The sequence below is a fragment of the Grammomys surdaster genome, unplaced genomic scaffold (assembly GCF_004785775.1).
Source record: "Grammomys surdaster isolate TR1022 unplaced genomic scaffold, NIH_TR_1.0 126679, whole genome shotgun sequence".
Taxonomy (NCBI): domain Eukaryota; kingdom Metazoa; phylum Chordata; class Mammalia; order Rodentia; family Muridae; genus Grammomys; species Grammomys surdaster.
The window spans coordinates 2,658,072-2,675,231 of record NW_021621467.1 but is presented as its reverse complement, the minus strand read 5'-3'; the positions used below and the strand labels follow the sequence as shown (position 1 = coordinate 2,675,231).

Here is a 17,160-nt window from a genome sequence, read left to right as displayed (position 1 = left end):
TTTATTTGGTTACAATTTGGTGGGGTTTTTGAATATGTGGCTTAATTTTGTTTTCTTAGCTTGGAAAGGTTTGCTGTTATATTGGATTTGTGTTTGTTTGTTTGTTTGTTTGTCTTTATGTTGATCACAAAATCATTAGAAGTGTCTCTGAGGATTTGGAGGCTAATGGTACTGGTTCATCTTTGTTATTTTATAAGTGCTAACATTAACTATGTGAGTCTTCAAGCTATGTTATGTTTTTAATTATTAGAAAATTTTGTATTAATGATATTATCTTAGTATGAGCATACACTATTTCTGCAATATTGGATATGCCTCTGACTTATAATGTTGCCTCTTTGGCATACTGCTGTATTGCAAATTTCCTAAGAATTTTAAATTAGTGTTTTGTGACTTTTTAAATAAATTATACATGATATATAAAAACATTAAAAACATACATTTCAGTGAGATACTATGTGAAGCTTCAACACATGCATACATATATAATATTTGAACCAAATATTTAATAATATCAGCTTCCTCAAAGATTTATTATTTCCTTAAGATGAAAACCTTTAAAATTATCTATCCTAGATTTTTAATTGTATAATACATGGTTTTATATTGCAAGTATCTGTACTGTGCAAAAGCATGCCAGAACTTCTGGCTCCAATCTGACAATAGTATGGTATCTAGTGACTGATCCCTCCTGACCTTCCTTAGCTTCTTCCCTTTTTTCCCAAGTCTTTAACAGTCCCTAATCTACTGACTTTATAAGAACATTATTTTGCAATTCCACATATGCGTGTGATTACACATAACTGTCTTCTTGTGCCTTGCTTAGTTCAGTTAATCCACTTATTTCCAGTTCTATCCATTTTTTTTCCAGAGGGAAAAAAAAAACCTCTCTTGTTTTTATCAGCGCACATTATTGCAGTGCCACGTGCCCCTTTTCAACCTTTGCTCTGTTGATGGATACATAGATTTCTTCCATCTCATGGCCATTGTAAATGGTGCTGCTATCAACACAGGAATGCAATGTCTCTTGACATAATTAGCTTGTTTCCTTTGTACAAAAAAAAATCTATAATAGGATAAGTGGGTCTTATGGTTAATGACTTATAAAGTTTTGTAAGGATCCTATATTTTATTTATAAAGATTCCATCATGTAATAGTCTTACCAACAGTGTGCATGGATTCTCTTTTTCCAGAATCCCTACCAACTATTATTATTTTTAACATTTTTTTTTTTTTTTGGTTTTTCGAGACAGGGTTTCTCTGTGTAGCCCTGGCTGTCCTGGAGCTCATTCTGTAGACCAGGCTGGCCTCAAACTCAGAAATCCTCCTGTCTCTGCCTCCAAAGTGCTGGGATTAAAGGCGTGTGCCACCACTGCCCAGCTATTTTTAACATATTATACTTGAAGAATTTTTGATATCGTAACTACAATATTTCCCCCTTTCCCTTTTCTATCGAAGCCCTCTCACGTGCCCCTTCTTACCCTCGTTTAGTTTCTATAAAGTATATGTGTTTATATTAGGGGTCATAGCTAATCATGAATTTTCTTTACCAGATGATTAGTGATGTTTAACACTTTTCTATATCTTTGCTATTCAGAAATTATTTACTATTTAAACCTATTTCCCTTTTAAAATTCTGGTTAAATCTTATTGTTCCTGAGTGTCTATGGCCTATATTATGGTATTGAAATAACTTGTCAGATACATACCTGAAAAGTACTTTCTACCACCTTGTGAGTTTTTTCTCTACTTTATTGTCGGCTCCTTTTATTTATTTATATTTTTATGCTGACAACTTTTGGTTTATTATAACCCCGCTCATCTAGCCTTGTTTTTATCTTCTTGTTTTCAGGGTTTGTCCAAAATTTTCATGCTGGTTCTAAAGTTCTGAAGAACCTTCCCATATTTTCTTCTAGTTAGATCGGAGTTCCATGTCTTGCACTGAATGTTCACAGTACATTGAACTGGTAAATGGTGACAAATGAGGATAAGAGTCATTCTTCCTTCTGTGGAGATCCAAGTTTTCCAATGTGATTTATTGAGAAGATAGTTCTTCCTGTAATGCCTAGGCTTACCACAGTTATCAGAAATGAGTTGGCTGTAGATGTAAAGATTTGCTTCTGGGCTTTCTGATTTTGTTCATTAGTCCTTTTGTGTGCTTTTAGGACAGTATCATATTAAAAGATAAATAATAAACATTTGGGAGCTAGAGAGAGGACTCAGCAGTTAATAATTTTTATATGAATATTCCCTACTCCAAGTTCACATAATTAAAAAAAAGAAATTCAAACAGTTTAGGGATTTGGATTATATATAATATATAATATGACACTTAACTGAATTTTGGAAAGAACTCGAGCCACAGTAGGTGACATTTAGCCTTATTCTTCAGGATGTATGCTGTAGTACAGGTATGCATTTCCCATCATATGACCTAACTTTTAAATTATTTTATGAACATCTGGAAGGGACATAAACGTTAATCATTTTGATTGTGATTTTTGCATTTTTGAATTATTTTAATGCAAGTGTTCTCCTCCCTATTAATAAATTCTTAATTGTTTTACATAAAGTTGAAAAAATCTCAAGAGTTCAAGGGTGGGCTTCTGCTTCTTAAAGAGACATCTGTCTCTTTTCCTTCATGGCAAAAAACTTCTGCTAAAACTATCCCTCAGTAACCCTTAAGAAGGAACTCCTTATGATCAGGATAGCTGTATCTTCTGCTGGGTGCTTCCTCTTGGGGTGTAACTTGTCATCGACTACAGTGAGTGAAACAAATAGATGCTAAAATCTTTTACAATGTGATTTATCAGTGTAGTTCTGCTTCCAGCCTGAGAGGCTAATATTTGACTCCACGGTCAATGTTCAATCACACTAGGTTTACTCAGATTAACTCTCCTAAATCCTTTGCTACTTGAAGTACAATCTGACAGAGCTCACAGGCAAGAGAGAGGAAATGAGAATCCTTTAAACAGTGCTTAAATCAAAAGGAAATTATTTTCACAGAAGCTAAAAAAAATCAATACAGAATAGTGTGTTTTAACACTCAGGCATTTCAGCCATTGTTCTTCTCTTTAGAAGCTAAAGCTGATGTCACCATCATTCAGCAAAGAAATGGCATCGAATAAGCTCCTAGAGAAAAAATCATCATCATTTGGCTAAGTGTTTTATGTAGAAGTTATCAACCTATGGGTCACGACTCCTTTCAGGAATCGACTCACACTTTCACAAAGGGTCACATATCAAATATCCTGCAAAGTAGATATTTACCTTAAGATTCATATAAATAGCAAAAATCCAGTCATGAAGTAGGAATGAAACATGAGGAACTGTTCCCATATATAGGAAGATAGAGACCAACCACTGGTATGGGAACTATCAAATTTAAATTTTGAATTATCAAAGTTCTGACTTTTAGAACTTTTAAAGAACAGTTCACTCTATGGTATTTTAGAAACTTGAAGAAAGTTTTAAACTCCTGCGATCAATACTGGAAGATGGTAGGTAAGCACTGTTCCATAGAACCCTTAACACATGTGTTCGAAACTCTTTATTCATCTCTTTAAATTCTTCTAGAAGTTGTATAGAAGGAAGACAAAAATACATGCTCTGGTAGATCCAGGGCTTAGTAAGAAGTTAATCTCTCTTAAAGACCTCAACATAATTATCACTGTGAATGTCAGCATCCTTGCTGTTGATGTAGATTTACTACAGAAATTTGAAAGCCGAAGAGCTAAGTTTTATATGATATCCAAGCTGTTAGGTTGTTACAGAAGATAAACAGGAGAATATAGTTAAGTTTTATATCCCCCATGGCGCTACATTTTTATATGGCAAAATTGCTGCAGAAATGTCAAAAAACTTGGCAAAAAATTAAACAGGAGGATCAAAACGGCTCCCAGAAAGCAACACTTATTATTTCTACTAAAATAAAGTATTCAAGTGGGACAAATAACTGAGTAGTCCCTGGAACTCCCAATCCGTAAGGATGCATGTAGACAGATGCGGTTAGATATGACTGTGGGTTTGATGCTTCAGATATAGGGAGGAAGCATTAACTTTAGATTCTGCTGACTTTGAACTGGGATTCCATCTGAGGTTGATATTTTAGATATAGTCCACATGCTGTGATTCAGGGATTGCTCCACACAACTGGGTACTTACCTCAATTGTATAAATATTCTAGAAGTTAAAATATAAATACAGAAAACATTCAAATAAATGATTAATTTTAAAATCTATTATAAAATTATAGAAAATGCACCATCATAAATTATTTGTATAACTGACTGATCTTCTAAAACCTTCTGAATACTCAGTGGTATTCCACCCAGATAATGCAAATTCTGAAATGAGTTCCAAGTTTAGGTTCATCAAAAAAAGCTGCAATAAAATTATTTTGTTGTACTGAATCACATGGGCCAAATAAGAACAGCATATGGTCTCATCAAATTCAATTTTTTGCATACTTCATTGTAACCTTTTATATTCAATATCTGTTTGGCCTTTATTATAAAACAACCATTTAAACATTTTTTTCACATATATAAACTCAAAATGAAACAAAAAATATAAACCTTAAAATCTTAGATGAACTACTGAGGTGGGTGATGAAGAAGGAAGAGGTTTTATGTTCTCCATCAAAAGCAAGATGATGTATAAGCTTTGGAATTAATTATTTGTAAAAACAAACAAAAAACACATAATGAGTCTGTCTTCTGTATGTTCAATTCAACACAACAATTAGTCAGCTGAAAGACAGAACACTCTCCTGTACATTGTGAAAGCTTCTCAATCCCCCCTTCTTTACCCATATGTCTTCAGTATGTGTCTATGTCCTTGTCATGCGGACTACAGATAACAAAACTGCTCTCTAGCCTCAGGGCCTCTTGATGAAAACTAACCCACCAGTAAGCTCCACCTGAGAAAAAAATGGTACTCAAATTATTTTTTTCAAAAGAAGCAAACAATTGAAATGAAAACTTCCAGAAAGAATATGCTATCAAAATCTATGCATTAAATTACTCTGTGAGGCTCCAAAGATAAGGCCATTGGCTGCTCTTCCATAGGTCCTGGATTCAATTCCCAGAACCCACATGACAGTTCACAGCTGTCTGTAATTTCAGTTATAGGCCATCAGACACCCTCACACAGGCATACATGGAGGCAGAACACCAATATAAATAAAATAAAAAATAAATTAATTAAAAAAACAAGTACAAAATAAACAAACAAATTATCTCTGTGAATTGGACTCTTGACTTTCTTAATGAATTAAATCCTACAACAAGAGCAAGAGTATCTCCAGAAACAATGAGCATGAGGAACAGAGAATGCAACCAGTTCATACAAAATCCCTGGTCCTATGAGTCTGGCTCAGAATTGTTATGTGTCATTTGAAACAGCAGCTCTCCAACAGGGACAAGTCCTCTCCCACTGGACTTTTGATACTGTCTATAGCTACTTTTGAGTGTCTTAATTAGGGGTCACTGATATCATTTACACATAGAGTGAATAAAGTCATCTCAGAATCCAGAGTCCCTGCGACTGAAAATATCTGGTCAGAAATGTTGATAGAAACCTTTCTGAGAACCTAGCTCTCATGTTATCCCACATGCATAAAGAATAAGAGTGAGAGACAGCCATACTCCCTAGTCTCACCAAATATAGCTATGTACAAGAAGGCAGGAAGTAAGAAGACAGCATTGTTATACAATAACATATTCTACTCTAAAAAGAATTGAATCCTATTCTTTGAATCAGTAATGATGTGCCTGGGAAATACTATGCTAAGTGGTTTGAGGGTATTCTACTAAAGCTGCTCTCATAGAAATTAAGATGAAGTGATGGTTACCAAGAAGGGATTGAGGTTGTGGGGTGGAGGAACAAAGGGAAATGGTTGACCAATAGGTGTTGGGCTGCAGGTAGATGAAAAGGGAAGATGTACTTCATGGATTAGTGCAGATAGTTGTAATATGCTATTTGCTTTACAATTCTGCAAAGACAGGGCGGTCACAGAAAGTGATAAGACTTGTCTTCTAAGACAGGACAGTCACAGAAAGTTGGCAAGACTTGTCTTCCAAGACAGGGCAGTCACAGAACGTGGTAAGAACGTCTTCCACCTAAAACAGGCAACAGTGTGAAGTTAAGGCAGCATTAACTCAGGAGACTAGGATTCAACTAAGATAAACAAGCTTTTCTTAGATGCCTGATCTCTTGCCAAGGCAATGAATCTAAATATAAGCAACAATTCTGTGTGGTCGGCACGGACCCACGTGTGCTATGCTCATAACCTTCGCTTTTATTACATATCCAGCTTTCATGGGCTTGTGATTTCAAATTATAGTTTGGGAACACTCCATTTTGTTCTATTTATGATGATGGACATTTTACTAGCTCATTATTCTAGCACTGTATCTTTGTACTGGTCGTGAACAAAAAGAGCTTGAATCTACACGGCTGGAATTGAACAATTTGTGATGATACGCTCAGTTTTTTTTTTCCTCTTAATTCCAAAGTTGTTTTTATTGGGTTTAATCCTCTTCTGCAGTTTATGTTTTCAATTAGATATGTTCAATGCCAGTTTCTTCTGTGTTCATTTAAAGCCACAGTGACTTGATACTGCCTCACATGGAGAAAGGGGAAATTAAAAACTTTGTAAGTCTGATTTAGTTGGCAATGACAGCAAAGTTGCTAAATTTGAGTGGTGCTTTATAGTCACTAATGAGCTTTACATTATTTCCTCACCGAATGCATTTGTGTAATGTTAACGGTGTGCTCACTAGTCTCCTAACTTGAACGAGTTGAATGTGATGAAAGGACTGAAGGCTCACGCATCACTCTGTTAGGATCATCTTTTAGGATACAAACCTACTGCCTGATGGCTGAAATTTTAAGTAATAACAAGCCTCCATCATACAATTTTTTTCTGAACTAAAATTTCTTGGTAAATCAATAAAGTTTGAGTTTGAAAATCTTTTAATGCCAAGAGGTTGCCTCAAGTTGTAGATTACATGGCACTATATTATATAGTATGCCATAGTTGATTTTTTTTTAAAAAAAATTAACATTTGAGTAATTTATAATTTGGCATTTTAATGATTTCAGTGTTCTGATATTTTCAGGGATAAATTTTGTTCTAAAGATATGTTTTCCAACAATGGCTTAGAAAATATCCACTGGACACTGCTACCACTTTCTGTTGAAGTTTTCACTGCTGATAGCTTCTAGGAGATGAGTAGTTACTATCTTACGCTGTGTGTAAAATAAGTTGCCCACCAGGCTTCTGTGCATATTTACAAACCCATGTTCACAAACGTCATCTTTGCTAAACACTAAGAATCTCCAAAGAAAAGGGATATGGATGTTTGAGAAGGTATAGGGAGAAGGAAAGACAGTAGAATTGGGAAGATGTGAGAAAGTAGGAGATTCCAGTAACCACAGCTCACTTTATCCATATATGAAATTGTCAAAAAAGGATTCAATTAAGCAAATAATAGATTAAATACAAGTTAAATGTGAAAAACTGAACATTAAGATAGTTTTAGCAGAAACCTATGTTCTCTTTCAGAGCAGATACCCTGAAACATTGTCTGATTTCAGAGTATATTATGTACTTACTCATTGCATGTGATTTTTATATCCAAAGGGAGGAAAGATACCAATAAGGTGGACATCACCAGAAGCAATTGCCTACCGGAAGTTCACATCAGCCAGCGATGTATGGAGTTATGGGATTGTTCTCTGGGAAGTGATGTCTTACGGAGAAAGGCCATATTGGGAGATGTCCAATCAGGATGTAAGTGTATGTTTTTAGTTTATGAGTTATGAGTTGAGATTAAAACTTCAAGCTGTGCAAGGAAGTGGAGCATAATGAAGCCAGGTGGCGCCTACTTGGTGACATAGGAGCTGAATACTTAACTATTCCCACATCTTCCAAGGGTATTAATTGAGTTGTTTTTACAGCTTTACTTATTTCTCTCAAGTAGGAATTTTAAAATGTAAAAAAGGAATATTTTCAAACAAGAATGCAATAAAATAATGTGTGTGTGTGTGTATTTGTGTGTGTGTGTGTGTCAGTGTGTGTGTGTGTGTTTGTGTGTGTGTGCTTGTATGCCTCATGGAATATATAAGTACTTCTCCCAAATATTGGTTTCTACTTAACATTAGTAAGAGAATGTCTGGCATCCTTTCTTGACTATAATTTTACAACTGTTCTAGTATTTTTCTTAATTAATTTTAGTATTTCACAAAGACAATATTTAATAATCTGTCCATGTTGTTTCTAATAATGTATGAGGCTTCCCACATGATTTTATTCACACACAAATAAATGAAGAGTCGGACTTGAGGAAACAATCTTCAACATTCTGTTATAACTACAGTATGAAATTTAAATAATTGTGTTTACATTTGCTACATGTTGCTACTATTAGTAAAAAAGATATTATTAGCACATGGAATTAGCATATTTTTTATGCTTACCAGAGGTTTTAAGCAAGAACCCTATATAAAAGAAGGCAATATGATATGATACTGGTCAGTTCCAAGTCATGATTATGAAATTGTATCTACTATATTTTGATATATAGATATTTTATACTTCCACAAATGAACTTAATGTCTTTAGATACAATAAATGTAGGAAAATGACACTAAGTTTTCCATATGCTTTCTCCAAACCCATGTTTTAGCAAAGCATGTACAAGCAACCCAGGTGGATGATTCAGAAACTCACTCAATAGAGGAAAGTACTTTGTACATTAAGAACTCTTCCAGATGTTTCTGATTACAGTAAACTTTTAAAATTACTGCTCCATGCGTTTTAAAACAATGATGCACTGCCCATAGGACTTTACCAAAGAGAAATTCTGTAGTTCGAAAAGTTCTCAACTATGGTATAACTGAAATTTGCATTCCGTTTTCTTTTCTTTATATAATATTTCAGGCATTTACAATTTGTTATGTATATACATGCAGCTATTATCTTCTTGGGCAATTTAAAACATTATTTAAAATATTACTATCAGTGTGAATGGGAAAGTCCAATGAGTCTCATGTCTTTCTTTCCCGGAAACGCTGCTTCTCTCATAGGTAATTAAAGCCGTGGATGAGGGCTATCGCCTGCCACCTCCCATGGACTGCCCAGCTGCCTTGTATCAGTTGATGTTGGACTGCTGGCAGAAAGACAGGAACAACAGACCCAAGTTCGAGCAGATCGTCAGCATTCTGGACAAGCTCATCCGGAATCCAGGCAGTCTGAAGATCATCACCAGCGCGGCTGCAAGGTGACACATTGCATTCACATACTGCACTCCCTTCACAATGCATGCTTCCTGCTCCCTCCTGATCTGTGTTCTCAGAAATTGTAGTTCTCAGAACTGGAAAAACTACTTTGCTTGTCTTTCCTTAACTTGAGGAAGAATTCTCAGGTCACAGTAGAATAATAATGAATATATTAATATGATTCTTGGCTAGAAGTGTCTTTATCTTCCAAGCTTATGTCTGGAAAATAGGAAAGCTAGACACATAGCTTATTTTACTCCCCATTGTTTAAGGAAAGGGAGTGGGTGATTTATTTGCTTAAGACTGTCTTCCAATAGTTGAGCCCAGTCTGATGGTGTGTGCTTGTAAATTCAGCATTCCTGAGGTGGTGGAATCCAAGGACATTGTCAGACAAATAGTAAGATCGAGACACCCTGATTTACAGGAGGCCCTTAAAACACACACACAAACACAAACACATATGTATGCACACACACACACACAAATATACACATATGTGTGCACGAACTTACAAGCACACATGAACACACAAAAAACATAAAAAAGGATCAGGCAACTGGTGAGGGTGTGCCTGGTGTGTGTATGTGGGATGTGCATCTATCTGTGTTTGTGTGAGTGTGTATTTATAGATCATAAGAGGCTTGATTAATTATGAAATGTGACCAAATATTTATAGTGAATATTTGATGTAATAGTTTAAGAAATAAAAAATAATGTTCTTAAACCTAAAATGAAGAAAATATTAAGATTTAAAATACAAGCAGAAAGTACAGCATTAAAAAAGTAAGGCCAAAGGGGTAAAATATATACATACACACACACACACACACACACACACACACATTTGGTTCTGTAAACACATGTATTGGTATTGTAAAGCGATTAGCGTGATTAAACTAAATAAGGCTTTACTATGTTAGATATTTAACTTTCAGATCAGTAATTAACTTTACAGTGAAGTATCTTAAGATTTTCTAGGCCGATATCCTTATTATATAATTTATTTTCTGCAATCATCATGATGTGCATTAAGTCTACATTTCTTTTTATCTTATAATGCAAGTGTGGGTTATTTTTTTAAGACTCTTTTCCTGAACTCTGACTCAGAGTAAATTCTTTTTTTTTTCTGTGTTGGACATGTTTTGGATTTCACTTGTGAGTTCACAAACAGATCTTTATTTATCTGTGAATTATTTTACTTAAAATAATGCCCTCTATATTCATCCACATTGTCATATAAATATGTTATTTATATATATACATATATATGTATATGTATGTGTGTATATATATTTAATAAGAATATGCATGAGATATACTTTTAATCATTCAATGCTGCCATTTTGGATATTTTATGTGATTTGACTATTAATCCAAAATTTGTAGTAGTTGACAACATTTTAACTCTGCTTTTAAAGAAATTTTATCTTGTATGAATCTACATACATGACAACAATATTTTTTATCCACCTGATAAGCAACCCTTAATGTCTATCACATTTTTAATTATACCCATCCTACCAGAAGTAAGGCAATCTTATATCAGTTTTGACTTTCATGTCTCAATGATATGTGAATGTTTTCACATGTCAACCATGACTTCTTTCAGGTGTCTGCATAAGACATCTGTACAATTCTCTTGTCTGTGCTTTATTGTTTGTGAGGTGTTTGTGGTTTCCTTGTGAATTGTATAACTTTCTTATAAGCTGTGGACAGTAATCTACTATTGCATGCATAGTCTTTACTAATGTATTGTCTATAACAATTTCTCCATGTGGTTTCTTTTTCATATCTATTAATGATTTCCCTGCTATATAGAACGTTTTCGTTTGCTGTAGTAATACTTGCTTTTTTTTTACTTGTTTCCTTTGCTTTGATGCCAATATTCAAAAGTTATTTCCAAGACTGATATAGTAATTGTTTTTAAATTTTATATAATCTCTCTTTACAGTCCAGATTTTACCCCCCTCCCAGTCCACACTCTGACTATTTCAAATCCCATTCCTCCTCCCCCATCTCCATGTTTTTAATCTATGTTTTCTTATATATGTTTTTGAGTTCAGGTCTTACAGTACAGTTCCTAATCCTTTTGAGTTAAGTATATAGAGCATACATGATAAAGATTTGTATAATTTCTTTTTTAACCAAAGGTAAATCTATATTAAGCTTTTAATGTCATTTAATGAAAATAATGGTTTATTAGTTTCATATAACATTTAGGAGTCAATACAGTAGAATTTATTGACTACCTTTAGACAAAATTTACCATAGCTTATTCTATAAAGATTCATCTCTGTCCCAAACTTCACAGGGAGAGAGATAATGCAGACTCTGGAAATACACCTGACATTTTAACAACTGGCTGGATTACAGACCTGTCCTAGGCAGGACATATGGTCCTCATTTTGCACCTTGAAGCCATTTCTTTTGATCTTTGCTCAGTAGTAACTCTAGCAGGGAAAACAACATTTCAACTCTCTCTTCTCATACGAAGGCATTTAAACCTTCCACTGTATGATCTTATCAATATGAAACTAAATGAAACTATAGGATCTAGGGTATTTAACCTCAATTTTGTGGATGAAAATAGCCTTACATCAGATCACAGAAGGTCAGGATATACACAAGTAGCCAATGTTTAACAGACGTTCTAAACTGATTTTTTTTCTATATGTGACATTTTTCTACTATAGCATTAACTACCTGAATAATTTCTAAAGATTTAGTCATAAAACATTTAATTCTGGGAAAATGAGGATTTTTTTATAAAGTGCCATTGGCTTTTATTTGTTAAATATAAAGTCAGGGGAATTATATACTTATTTATTGTTATAAAGACGTTTATCTTAGGAGACCAGGTCATACAAGTCATTATAAACCATCATATTACCACTCAAAAATTTTCGGTATTTTTTCCTTAGATGAAATTTTGCATAGTTTGACAGTCATTATGGTAGTTTTTAAAAACAAATTGACTCATTTCCTTCTTTAATTTTCAAACAGTATCCTTAAAACATTGTTGATTGAATATTCTTAGATGATTATGTACTTGGGATATTTTGGGCAGCACAATGAAATTTATTGACACCTGATCTTATACATTTCATTGGTTCTAGTCATTTCTAGAGAAAGTGTCCCTCTGACCATCATGAGCAAATGCTTTTCCCTTTGTCTACCTCGTGCCTCTGTCTCTTTTGTATATATCTTTCATTTCCATGTAACCTTTGCCATTAAAATATATCATGACATTATTTCTCACATTTCACTGTGAGAAGTATCTCCATCAAAATTGACAAAATGCAATGTGTCTGATTCTGAGTTTTTATGCAAAAATGCTAAAATCTGGATATTTGATATAACTTTGGTGACTTTTTTTCTAAACACGTGAATATTATATGCTGCACTCAGTATCTCCTAGATTGGCAGATATTTCGCATTATTGCATTCCTACTTTTCCATCATTCCTTAAACCACAACTTTCTAAGCACTTGCTTCAAGATATTATCATGTTTTGTCCTGAAACACTTATCTTTCTCTGTCTTCCCATTAGCCAGATTTCTTCTACTGCTATGCTAGTTGACCTGAGGTGAAGAGACCCACCAATACCCACTCATGTACCCATTGGTGTTTAGGAGTAGCCTTCAGCATGCCTTCTTTTCATCATAAGCTCCTTCAAACTAACTCACTGTACTGACTGTCCAACTAAGCTTCCCTCTTCTGTTTTTCCCTATTACAAGGCACCTAGACACATCATACTCATAATTGCCTTATCCAAACAAATATAATGTTTAACAAGTTGTTTATAACCAATTCAGTATTCTCTTCATAACTCAAAATTGCCAGACTCTTTTGAGGGGTTCAAAAGGCCTTACTTTCCCTAGTGACCCTTTTCATTCATTCACTTACTTTTTGTGGGCAAATAAGATAGTGCTACCTTCTGTATAATAGAAATGATGAGGCTTCTGAAAACTGATAAAGACAGATGTTACTGACCATATTGACAATTATGCTGCATATTATGTCCAATATACTGCAGATAGTATAGACAGTAGGATGAAATAAACAGATAGCTATGTGGAAAATAAAGTTGTTTTTAAAAATTAATCATCTGAAGAGCTTATATTTGAGCAATGATTTGCAGGGTAGTAATGCCTCAGTGCTTATAGTCAACAGTCTTTCTCCCCAGAACACACACACACACACACACACACACACACACACACACATTCTCTCTCGCTCGCTCTTTCTCTCTCTCTCTCTCTCTCTCTCTCTCTCTCTCTCTCTCTCTCTCTCAGCACTATATGCACAGGATCAGTAAATTGAAGATGTCTTAAGATGAGACAGAATTTAGAGGTGCAGGTAGGTGGGTGGGACAGAAAGAAATTTGATAGTTCTGTCATAGCCTCAAGATGCAAACAGAAGCCAGAGCACTTAAGGCTATGAGGCCATCATGAAGACTTTGGGATTCATTTTCAAGTGCATAAGGAATCCATTAAAGCATCTGAAGTATGGAAGTTACATGATTTGATTTATGTAGCTATTTTCTAAAGGGAATGCAACTGTGAGGATGAAGAGGCCATTTTTACCTTGATGGTTGAGCACTTTCACTTTAAAAACTCCCCAGCTTCGGAGGTTCTTCCAGTTCCTTCAGCACACTAAGCAGAAACCTGCTGTCCTCTGTTGCTGGCTTTCTTTTGCATCTTTCTGTCCTTAAGGAATTAGCTAATGCATCCTGTATTTATTGCAAGAGTTTTCTGGTTACATGATTAAAATCCAATACCATTATTACTATTATTATTATTATTATTATTATTATTTTATTATTCAAAATGCAATGATATTTTTAGCATTCTCTTCATTCTCAAGTTTTTAGTAAATTCTTTAAAAATATTACTTCATTTGAATTGACTCAAAACTAAATCTTTCTATTATGTGTATCTTGTGAGCATCTTGCTCAGGGTCCCTAACTAAAGTAGACTATAAAGTAAATGGTCAGGATTCTCCAGAACCAAGCTCTCTTTAGACATCACAAAGAGTAGTCAAAAGAGATGTTGTATTAAATTGTATAGTACACTTCATTTCAAGTAACTGATTTATTTCCTTAAAAATATGGCAAGTGAGAAAAGACATATAAGATCTTAGTGTGCTGACAGTAACACAGTCTGAAGCTATATACTCTTAGTTAAAAAGCAATTCATGTAACATTATGCTAAAGCCCATGGTAATTATATAGATGGCATATGCAACCTCAACTCCAAGTTTACATTTGAGTATGGAGAAAAAGATGTTCAGAAGCTCTGCATGCCTTACACAATACGTACATACTGAAGGAGAATGGCAGAGTATTCAGGAGTCATGAAGGGATGTCACCTTAATTTAGTTTTGCTATTCTCTAAGAGTTGGACACAAGAAATTAATTTATATTGTTTATAAAATTTTATAAACAAATGACAGCATTAAACTTTATAGACTGAGTAACTCTGTAGAGATAAACAAACCATAAAAACCATAGTGGATGAGTTCAATTTCATGGCATATAACAGTTCTACTGTAATATAGGATTTTAAAAAATATTATAAAAATCATAAGGACTCTAAGAAATTATTTTGAGTCATAATAAATATTAAATATTATGTACAGAAAGATGAATTGTCATCTGTGTGAAAAGGGCATGCAATAGTGTGCTGGCAGCCATACCTTAGAAAGTCTAGAAGCAAATAAAGCCAAAATAGTTATGTAGAAAAAATTTTCAATGTCTACCAAACATGGCTTAAGGTAGGATACAGAAATGTTAATAGTATAGCAACCGGTAAATGTGTATAGTGATGGAACATATTAACCAATACTTTGGGGTTTTACAGTTGGAAGGCTGTGAGCCCCCTGTACTCTCCTTGACAGAGAGGAAGAGGGAAGAGTGGGATGGATAGGTAAGGCACAGACAAATGAGCATTCATCTCACAGTGAAACTGAGTGTCTTAAGAAGCTGAAAGTCCATGACAGCACAGAGGTGCACATGAAAGCTAAGCCCTGTTTAGATTACTGTTTATATTGTCACAGAATAGCACCCATTGTATATTTATTAGAAAAATCTCAAGCTTATTGACTGTGGTATTTATCACCAATACACCCTTTTTTCAGTTTTCTAATAAAATTTAATTTCTAGCAAAGTATTCATACTATGGATTACCATGAGACTCTACAGAAGGGATGTGCGGTTTTAATAGATTGACAGTAAGCTACCCTATTTCCAACTTGCAAGTCTATAATTTTCAGAGACTTCTATATTACTATGCTGTCCAAATAACATAGGGAAGTCTATAAATGCTGCAGTTAGAATCTGCAAGTAACTGGGTTAAATTTTACAAGTGCCAACATATTCACTAAAATGGTCAAAGGCTTCTATTGAATATTCCTTTGTTTGGTGGCACCTGGGGAAATTTTTAGGCTGCTTATATGAGGGCTATGTAGTCACTTAATAACTCAATACTACAAACAAAAGAGTCATAAACATCCGTGAGTATACATATCAAATATCCTGCATATCAGATATTTACATTATAATTTATAATAATAGCAAAATTACAGTTATGAAGTAGCAACAAAATAATTTTAATGTTGAGGGTCACTACAACATAAGGACCTGTTTTGTATTAAAGTGTTGCAGCATTAGGAAAGTTGTAACAGATCTGTTTTAGATTGACAAATCTGAAATCATAGCAGGCCTACAGATACCTACATGGTGAGTACAGAAATTGTAAAGAGACACCCTCGAGAAATTTAGAAGAAAAACACAATGACAATGTATGTCTATGGTAGGGAAGCATGAAGCCTTTCTCTTTAAGATTCAGACATATTTCAAGCCCTTCTGGAAGCCTGCCTGAGATGAGACCTGCTTGAGAGCAACATGCATTTAAAACAAAAACAAAAAATGAAGTTAAAAATGAGATTTAGAGATATCTTTGTTAAAAGGTTTTTTGATGGAAAGGCCATGGAGGATCATTGCAAAAGGGCAGGAATGGGGTTTTAGGGTTGACCATCATGCCCGTCTGTCATTTTCTATACAGGCTGTCGTCTTTGTATCTCTGTGGTTCGCACCTGCCTAGTGCTTTACAACAGTTCCTCATGTTTCGCTGACCCTCAAGTATAACATTTTCATTTCTATTTCATAACTGTAATTATGCTACTGTTAAAGATCGTAATGTAGATATCTGATATGCAACCCTGTGAAAGTGTCATTTGACCCCAAACATGTCAAAACCCACAGAGATTGAGAACCACTGTAAGTGGTTTATCTACTGAGTCATCTTCCTAAAAGCTACATTTTTTGATAATATTATGATTGATTCATGGAATCCAAATCATTGACATAAAAAATTTTAAGATGCATTAAAATAATTAGGCTGAAGTTGTGAAGTGAATGTAACTAATTCTGTGGCAAAAAGACTGAAATATTCTAATTAATATATGTTTAATGAGGTATTGAAGACCAACTCCTGTAGAATTAATTGAAATTGTTATAGAGATTGCTTTTCAATGCATTTATCACTATGGAAGGATTGTGTTAATGAATTTACAGCAGAAATACGATCAAAAGCAAACCACTCCTCATTTCCCTGTTAATGGCCATAAACCAGTGCTATTTTAAAATACTTATGTCTGAGTACATAAAACAGTATTTTTCAGAGTTGCTGGTTTCTTGACAAATACTTTGTGCTTCAAAATAAAGTTGACAATGAAAAACCAGTTCTGCCTTATTCTACTAAATGACTTTGACCTCAAATTCTGAACTGACAGGATGATTTTGCTCTCTGACAAATATTATAAAGAACACTTTACAAGGAAACAAATATGTCACATACCCAGGTGATTTCTTC

The 17,160-nt window shown here is 34.3% G+C and overlaps 1 protein-coding gene across 2 annotated transcripts in view; it reads left to right on the top strand.

Moving 5' to 3' along the window:
- Positions 1–17,160, top strand: part of Epha3 (EPH receptor A3) — a 305,965-nt gene that overhangs the window by 274,075 nt on the left and 14,730 nt on the right. For both annotated transcript variants that reach the window (XM_028761158.1, XM_028761157.1), the window contains exons 14-15: positions 7,650–7,799; positions 9,095–9,288. In XM_028761158.1, the coding sequence (XP_028616991.1) occupies positions 7,650–7,799; positions 9,095–9,288 (344 nt within the window). The remainder of the gene's footprint in view (positions 1–7,649; positions 7,800–9,094; positions 9,289–17,160) is intronic.